This window comes from Calypte anna, chromosome 28, assembly GCF_003957555.1.
Source record: "Calypte anna isolate BGI_N300 chromosome 28, bCalAnn1_v1.p, whole genome shotgun sequence".
In the NCBI taxonomy this organism is placed as follows: Eukaryota; Metazoa; Chordata; class Aves; order Apodiformes; family Trochilidae; genus Calypte; species Calypte anna.
This window is the reverse complement of record NC_044273.1, coordinates 3,172,680-3,181,878: the sequence shown is the minus strand read 5'-3', so window position 1 is coordinate 3,181,878 and position 9,199 is coordinate 3,172,680. Positions and strand designations below refer to the sequence as shown.

The following is a 9,199-nucleotide window of genomic DNA, read 5'->3' as shown; positions in this document are numbered from 1 at the left end:
ATCTGCCCACTCAGGAGTTTGGGTCCCAGCAGTGCAAGGCCACACAGGCAAACAGAGACTTCAGTTTCCACTGACAGCTTCTGATTGACTTCTCCCAAATGACAGAAATGACTTCTTTCCACTGTGAAGAATTGATCTGATTTGGTATCAGTTCAAAGATCACAAAAAAGGTGCATGTTCACCAGTCCAACCTGAGCTGCCACACACCCCCAGCAGTGGACGGGGGCTAATGGCACATTCTCACCCTGCCACATTTTCTAGGAACTGCTTTAACCACCAGCATGAAGCATCCCAGTCTGCAGTGGGCACACAGCTGGGGAGGAGCCTCATTTATTTGCATCAGCAACATGAAACCACCACCCAGCAGTCCCCAGAGGGAGATGAAGCTCAGAGCTCCGTGCATGGAGCAGACCAAAAAGGAAGGAGAGAAGTTTAAGCAGCATGTTGGCAGTGATGTTACGTGACCCAGCCCTGGGAAGGAGTCTCTGGGTGATGTCACAGATCTGCAGAGATGGTGTCAGGGTGTTGCTTAGCAGCTGGAAACAACAAGAGAGATTGGTTCTATCCTGAGAACCTCCAAACCTACAGACAGCTTGCAGAAACCACTGGGGCAGAAGCCAGTTTTGATCTCCATGCTGCTCTGGCTCCAAGTCGTGTCATGGTGATAAAATCCAGGTGAATTTCATCCTCTGTGACCATCTCTGACACTTTTCCTTTGGATTCCAAGCCTGGGAATCCCTACTCAGTCACCCAACCGCATTCAGCATGAATCTGCATCTACAACTTCTTTTTCTAGTTGCTGTTGCTTCCTACCAGGTGGCTTTTGCAGAAGCCTTTGGTTATGTGGCTTACAATGAAAGCTCCAGGTGTGTTGCTTATGAAGCTCTGCCCTCCTGCTTTGGGCCACAACTCCCAGCAGAAGGGCTGAGGGGGTACATGATGAGGGTGATCCCACCAAACGCTTGCCACGCAATCCAGAATCCTCCAACACCACGAGATCCCTCCGAGACGTATATTGCCCTCATACAGGGGTGTGACTGCCCATTTGTTGAGAAGGTCCTTCATGCCCAGCAGGCTGGGTACCACACTGCTGTTGTCTACAACGTGAATTCTGAGCACTTGACTACCATGAGGGCTGATGACAAAAAAATCCAACAGCTGATTAAGATCCCATCACTCTTTACCGGGCAATCGGTCTCCCTCCACTTGCAAAGGACTTCCCATCATGACAAAGGGGCCTACATCAGCCTTCTGCCACCCAAACACTATTGGCAGCCCTGCCTAGAGGATGCCAAAATGCTCCAGGAAACTTTCATCTTGCAGGATTTCAGAAGCATATTCTGCATCATCGTTGCCACTTTCTCAGTTGTGGCGGTCTTGGGCTACTACAAGAAGAGGAGCCAGATAAAGCTGCACACTTACAAGCTGGGAGACAAATATGAGAGCTGTGTGATCTGCATGACAGACTACAAGGAAGGGGACAGCCTGAAGATCCTGTCCTGCTCCCATGCTTACCACAGTGCCTGCATTGACACCTGGTTCCACACCCAGCCCAACAAGAAGACATGTCCCTTCTGCAAGCAGGCAGTGAGCTCCTGTGTGCAAGGTGACATCCCAGCAGAGCAGGCTGGTGAGGATCAGGATGAGGAGCAACAGGCTGATGAAGATGTCACATTCAGTGGAGGGCATGAAGATGAACACATTGAAGAGGAGAAAGAGGAGAAAGATAATGCAAGCACAGTGGAAGAAGACTTTGAAGCACCATTAGAGCTGTGACCAGGAGAAGTTACCATCAAACCAAGGAGAACCTCCTCTGCATTTTCCTTCAGTAGTTCCTGCTCTCCCTGGAGCAAATTAGCCCTGCAGTTGTTGTTCCCCTCCCCTGTTCCCCACAATAAAAAAAAAAAAAAAAAAAAAAAAAAAAAAAAAAAGACAATATTGCCTGGAAATACCAAAAACTCCTTGAGCCAGAGTGGCAGGGGAGAAGCAAAAGGAGGAGGGAGGCAGGGATTTATGAACAACTGGTGTGGGAGCTGGTTTCTCTTTGCTAAGGTTGTTCTTCAATTCCCTCCCCCAAAATACACATTCATGGAGAAACAGGCACACAGGAATACACTGAGTGCCATGTCACCTAAGGCAAACATCCAGAAACCCCAGGTGACAACTGTCCCCATGTGTGGCAGTCAGCAGGAGCCAGTCCCCAGCCTGACAAGTACAGAGAAAGGGAGGGGGGGAGAGGAATTTGGGGGTACTAAGGCATGAACAATTCCCCCTCATCAGCAGTAAAAACAGAGCCCACAAGCCCCCAGCACCTCCTCATCACCCCCTGCACTGCCACCACCTGTCCCCTGTTGCAAGACAAACCTCTCTTAGGGCACGGTGCTCCGAGATCCAACCGGTGTTCCAGCAGAAGTGCACAAAGAGTGCTCTGAGTCTGTTGCCCTCAGGACTGGTCAGCCTGGCTCGGTACTACTGCCCCAGAATTGACTAACCTCTCCTCTGGCTTGCTCAGGAATGAGGTGAGGGGAAAATGCTGAATGTTGATGTGGGGAGGAAAGGATCCCCCTTGGGGTGCTGAGGCTCAGCAGCATGTGCAAAAGCAAGCAGGGAGAGTGTGCTTGGGGAAGGGGGGGAAACATGGGGTAACACAGTTCAGGACCTTTGCTTCCCCTCTGGTGTAGCCTTGAGTCTCCTGCTTCCTCCTTGGCTCTGTCAGCATGGTTTTAAGTTGTTCCAGGGGAAGTTTAGGTTGGAGATTAGAAAGAATTTCTTTCTGGAGAGGGTGATCAGGCATTGGAATGGGCTGCCCAGGGAAGTAGTGGATTCTCCGTGTCTGGAGATATTTCCAAAGAGCCTGGATGTGGCACTGAGTGCCATGGGCTGGGAACCACGGGGGGAGTGGATCAAGGGTTGGACTTGATGATCTCTGAGGTCCCTTCCAACCCAGCCAATTCTATGATTCTATGATTCAAGCCTCACCTTTTATTGGCCCCCTAATCCTGCTCATGTGCAGTTGGGGCCCGCCCTAATCAGGCACAGGTGGGCTTAACACAAGCTCATGCCCACTACCTGGTAATTAGTGGCACCTGGTTGCCTCATTTCACTACAGTCCCTCCCCATTGGGTGACTCCACTGCAGAGGGCAGCCCAGCCTCCAGCTACACCAGCAGCCACAAAGGCACTGGAAATATCAAGGGCATTTTCAACTCTATCTCCTCAGACAGGAGGGGATGCCAGCAGGAGGTAGAGGTCTTTACAGCAGGTTTTGCTTTGTAGAGCTGGGGAAAAAAAAAAAAAAGAAAAGAAAGAAATCCAAGAATGAAATGGTTGTGAACGTGGTGTAATTGGCTGCTTTTGCCTCCTGGCTGGCGATCTTGCAGGCTGGTGACAGGTACATGTAACCTGCTTGTTCCAGGTCATTATCCAAATGTGTCTAAGCACCTTAAAGGGAGTTGGATTTATGTACTAACATGATGCAAACAGCCCTCCATCTCTTCCCTAGCTACACCAGGTAGAGCAGGGTTCCACACAGCGAGAGCAGGAGCAGCCATCAGGTCTCATTCCCTGGGCTGGCACAGGTGGCTCCAAGCCCCCCCATGGATGGGGCTGCCAGCCAAGTCCCAAACTGCATATGAAGATACAGACCTGGAAACCCTCACAATACCACTACTAGCTTTTAATCTCATCTGAAAGCAAGGTAGAAAGCCTCTTTAATAATTGCCAAAAAATTAAGGAAGGAAAGAGCTTTAACATACTGTGGCCAAGACATCAAACCTGCACAGCTATACAAAGGCTGAACTCCCAAATCTAAAGCTCTTCTGTACATAAAGCATCCAGTTTCTTCTGGGCAGTATCCAAGCAGGGGGCTGTCATCAGATCACTTGGAGAACCATGGAACAGGATGACACAAGTACAGCCAGTGAATAAGACCAGTGCCTTGGAGTAGTTCCCTTTTGAATGGTGATGTTAAGACTCAAAAGGGCAGGAGTTTAGAAAAAAAGTTGTCTGAAAACATCATGCTGCAGGGCTGAAAAGCACGGTCTCTGCAGCCCAGAAGTCTCAGTGATTTCTGAAGAGTGCCCAGGCACCTGGATTAGTGCACCACGAGCACTCAGGTATCTGTAAGATATTTGTGTTGCTTTTGTCCTAGAAAAGGTTGGGAAAAGATACACAAATATGTGTGACTGCCCTCAACAAGGTGGACCTGAATCTATCCCTCCTGCCCCAGGGAAACCCAGAGAGCTACGGGTAGGAGGATGAAAGGAAACTGCAGTTTCAGAATTCTTTTTTTGGCAGAGAAGTTTGAAACCAATGAATGAAGCACGAAACATGACAGCTTTTCCAAGGATTTGATGGAAACAAGTCTTTCTGCAAGTCCTCAGACTGAGATGTTTCACTTCATTTGTGGAACAAATGGGGAAAAATTATTTTTAAGCCAACTCACAGGAAAACTCCCGTCCTCTACAGGACTTGCAGCCTCTTGGGAATCAAAATTAACTTCCATTGCAGAACAAGGCCCCTCAGGGTGCCTGGGAAGGCAAAGACAGTTGTCTCCATCTGAGGAAGGAGTCAGGTTCTTCAGATGGTGATTAGCAGCAGGAGGTTCACTTAGGTGCCTATAATTGCTTTCTGGAGGTAGCTCTCCAGGCAGCAACCTGGTAAGAGACAGAGCTGAGCTGCAGAAATGTCTTCTTCATCCACTGCTGAACATCTAGAACAGACCTAAAGACTTCCTTGGGTCCCCAGTCCATGCTGGGGACCCCCAGGCAAGATGTGGGAAGCACTCCCAGCTCCTGTCTCAGCCCCCTCTCACTGCTCTCATTCTCAGCCAAGCTCTGAGAAATCAGAGATGCTGCAAACACTCCAGGAGCAGGGGGAAGAGCCTGAATTTTCAGCATGCTGATGGCACAGTGGGCCCAAACCAGGCTGCTCTTTCCCCCAGCAAGTGTCTCCCATCCTCCTGATGGAGAAGGGATTGAATGAGAGCCTGGAGCCTGACCTGGAGATAGCTCTGGATAATCACACAAAAAAGCCCTGGTGTCATCCAGCTGCAGACTGCTTGGCTCAAGAGGAGAATCCCAGGGGGAATTCTCTGTTGTGTATTATGCATGAGGTGAGATGAGCTGATCACAGTGCCCTTAATATCTGTGAATTTCTTTCCATCTTCAAAAGCAGCACATGCTCTAGATGGGCTGAATTTTTACCAAAATGGGTCAGTAGAAAAATAGATCTTTTCTTTCCAACACCGCATTGCCTTAATTTAAAAAGAAGTGGGAAAAAAGGGAACAGAATCTGGGTAAGAGAGCAGCTCTTCACTCTATTTAGTGTTATCAAAGCCCGGCACACTGGAGAGCTGAAGTGTGGGCCAAAGCCAACCTGACCTCCAGCCCTGGAGCTTTCAGATCCACCAACCCTCTACCAGTGTCCACGCCACTCCTACCATTGCAGGTCAGCTCATTGTCAGGCTGGGACACTCAGCTCTAGGAGCCTGAATGAGGGTTATTAACTCCTCTGGAAGTAGCACTATAAAATAAATCACAGCAGACAATAGCTGGGAGGGAAGAAGAGAGCAAGGGGGCTGGGTCCTGCTGGGCAGAGGTGGTGGCTGAGTGCTCTACAGCAGCCTGGGGACAGAGCTGTCCCCATTTGACAGTCCTGCAGTTTTTGGGTGAGAATCAGCAAAGGAATCAAGTGAAATGCAGGTAAAGGAGGTCTGGAAAAAGCCATGCTGGGTGATAGTAGTAGCAAATCTTCCAGGAGGATTCCTGGCTTCTCTGCAGGTGCTAGGATGGCAGGGAATTTAATTGTCATCAAACCACACAGAGAAGTCAAGATCTGAGAAGATAGCAGCTCCTGGGAAAGGAACTTGATTTCTCTACATCCCAGAGCTCAAGCAGAAAGGAAAAGGTATCTGATTCAAACTCATGCCAGAAAAGGGATAACTAGAATTATCTTAGACAACTACTGTGCTGAAAAAAATTAACCAAGGAAGGTGGGTCCCACCAGGAAGAGTTTGGAGAAGGGGGGCAAAGCCATCAGAAAACCCTAATATGGGAAGAACCACGGATGACCCAACATGGACCCAAGAATTTTGCCCAGAGGACCAGCACTGGCTGGAAGCATCAGTTGAACCCCCATGGAGTGAACCTCCAGCAATCTCTTGGTCATGGGAGAGCACTCAAAGCTTCTGCTTAAATGAGCTGCCAGGAGCCCCCCTCCTCCTCTCCTGCCCCATAAACCAAGCTCTGCTGCACACACTCTATTAAGAAATAACCAGGTTCCAGCACAGCCTCCCAGAATGAGTTACAGATCTCATTTATCAAGGGCTTCTTTGCAGTTTCTTGCACATTTTATTGCAGGCTTTTTCTGCACAAACATGGTTCAGTCTATTGCTTGGGAGAGTCACCAGACTGTGACCCAGAGGGAAGCAGCTGACGATCCAGCACTGGGAACTATTGACTTCACCACCAGAAAGTCAATGCTATAGATCACCAGGAGCAATTAGGGTGTCCTGATTACCCCCATGGGCAGCCCTCCAGTGGAGACATTTTCCCCATGCAGAGAGGCAGTGCTAAGCCTCAACAGCACTATTTAAAGAACTATTTTGAGGAGCTGAAGTGAGATTTGTGTGATCTAGAGATCCCACATGGGCCCAAGGTAGGAATTTCAACCTTGAAGACAAGTTTAATACCTACTGTAATTAAAAGGAGAGAGCCAACTTCCCTGTGGCACTACCCAATTGATGTCAAGAGCATTACAGCAGCAGAGAGCTTTACCTTTCATCTCCAAAATCCATCTGGGATGGAGATGAAGGACAGACTGTACCTGCCCACAGGAGTCTCTGCTGCCTGAAGGCTGTGATACACATGGAAATTCTCCTTCCTTGGGCCATCCTTCCTACCTCCAAACCATGGCAGGGCAGGAGCTTTTCCCTGCAAGCTGTGCATCACCCTGTGACCTTAGCTGGTCCAGCTAAGCCAGGAATCCAGCTTCCCAGGGAAACCTGCAGAGGATGGCTAGTGAGTAGTCACTACAGTAGAATAATCAACAGTTCCTGTAATGCAATAAGATGGATTGAAGCTACTTAAGCATACAAGGAAATGGGATCAATGCTTTGAAAATCAAAGTAGCTTGATTTGCCAAATCTGCTTCTGCTACAGCAGCTCAGGGCTCCCGTGCAGCCTTGGATCCTGCACATAACTGCTTCCAGCTGGTGATGCTGGGCCTGAGCAGCCAGCAGAGAAGCCCATCCTAAGGACACAAACACATTTCTCCAGTGGAAATACATGGCAGTGCCATGCTGAGGCAGCAAGGAGCAAGATCCAGCTCTGCTGTGGTGTTCCTTTTGTGTTTTTTTCACAAGTGGTGACCCCTTCTCTTTGTGGCAGTCCAATTCTGCTCTTTGGTACATTTCCCTTTCAAATAGACTTGGAAAAGAAAGATCCAGCTCTTCTCATTGCACCTGCACCAAGACCTGAGCAGACTGCAAAGTCTCAGAGGCTTCAAGCTACCTGCTCCCTCGCTTCATCACAGAGATTGATTCCACATCTCTCCAAGACATGAGGCATGATCAGATACAAGCCTCCTTCCCTGAACCAAAACCATTTCTTTCTTCAAAAATCTCTTCCCTCTCAGAAGAGATGATACTCCAGAAATTTAAGAAATGATATCTCAACAGGGTTAAAACATCTCCCCAGTCCCAGTTCCCACCTGCCACGGTAGCACTGGGAAGAAGGGAACACAATGGATCACAGGTGATGGGAAGCAGCCCTCACAGTAGCATCTCTTGCCCAAGGAACCAATAGCAGTCTGAGTATGAGTGATCCTAAAGAAAAAAGATAAAATATTGTCTTCTCCTGACTCAGCCAAGTGGCTTTTTCTCACACAGGACTCAGGGGTGTGAATGGCTCTGCAGAGAAGGCTGAAGGTCAGGAGGAAGGAACTGAGAGCCATCCAAGGAGGGTGAAACAAGCTTTGGAAAGGTTCTGAAGAGGAGAAGCAGCAACTTTACCTCTGGGAAGACTGTTGTGTGCTCTGCCTGCTCTCCCTACTCCTGCCTGCAGGAATGTTATACTGCCCTCCCAGCCCTCAGATGGCAGCCAGCCCCATTGCCAGCACTGGGCTGCCTTGGACAAGGAGGGAAGAAGAGGAGCAGGAATGTGTGAGAGAGTGTCTGATGCACCTTATTTCTATGTGAATGAAACCAGAGCCTCCTGACAGAGAAAGCAGGGGGGGTGTGGAGAAGAAATCACCATTTCATAGGTAGGGAACAGAGGTGCTTGGAGAATGGGGGCACATCCAAGATTCCCTGTTTACCCATTCCACAAGGCATCTCCTTGTTACTCCTGTTTATTGATGAAGTGTAAACTACTGGAGTACTCTAAGGACTGAGATCTGAGACTATTTTTTTTTTCCTTCTGACCTTTGTGCCCCTCTTCCACAAGGCTGGGGGAAAGAGGGAGAAAACTGACCTGGCCCTGACTGCCCTAATTAACCGAAGTCTTGATTGATTTTGGTAAGTAGTTCTGGCCTCATTCATCAGCACAGCATTTACCCAGATAAGCAAAGGAGCTGTGCATCAATCCAGACCACCCTGAGCAGCACAGAACTGGTCTAACAGGAAGACTTTTTCATACACCTGCTCACAGGATGAAACCCCATCAGTTTTCAGGTTGTCCCTCCTGACACTTTTTAAGACCTTTGAAGGAAGGCCACCTCCCTCTTCAGATGGGCAGCAAAGATTATCCCTAAGGGCTCAGCCTTACTAAACCTCAGATTTAGGGCTGTAGGGAGCACTGGCTCCATCAGAACAAGTGATGGCACCCACAATGACATGAGATGCTCTCAAGTTGTCCATGTCACAGGATGGGTGTGCAGCTCCTGCGCAGGGAGAGGCACCATGGGCTCCCACCAACCTAAATTGAAGGTCAGTAGATAGAAATGACACAGGGAGAGTGGAGGCCAGGTAGTACAAGGCTTTAGGTGGAGATTTTAACTAAGAGGAGAAAGGAGAACAAGGACATGCTGAGCAGCATCCATCTATGGCACCAAAAACCTCCCCAGAGCCCTGCAGCCCAAAGGGAGGGACTCCAAGCCTTTTGCCCATTGGATTTGAAAACCAAAATTAGCTTGGTTTTGTTAGCTTGGTTTTTCTCTCCTTCAAACATGTGATGTAGAGAGAAAATAAATGCAAGGAAAGA

General features: G+C 48.8%; 1 protein-coding gene across 1 annotated transcript; it reads left to right on the top strand.

Moving 5' to 3' along the window:
- The first annotated feature begins 765 nt into the window (after window positions 1–765).
- LOC103534959 (E3 ubiquitin-protein ligase RNF13-like) lies at window positions 766–1,776 on the top strand. The gene has a single exon (XM_030466661.1). It carries the CDS (start codon window positions 766–768, stop codon window positions 1,774–1,776), a length of 1,011 nt encoding a protein of 336 aa, XP_030322521.1.
- Window positions 1,777–9,199: the final 7,423 nt, after the last annotated feature.

Excerpts from the sequence above, each read along its gene's own strand:
- LOC103534959 (XM_030466661.1), top strand. The coding sequence starts at position 766 with ATGAATCTGCATCTACAACTTCTTTTTCTAGTTGCTGTTGCTTCCTAC.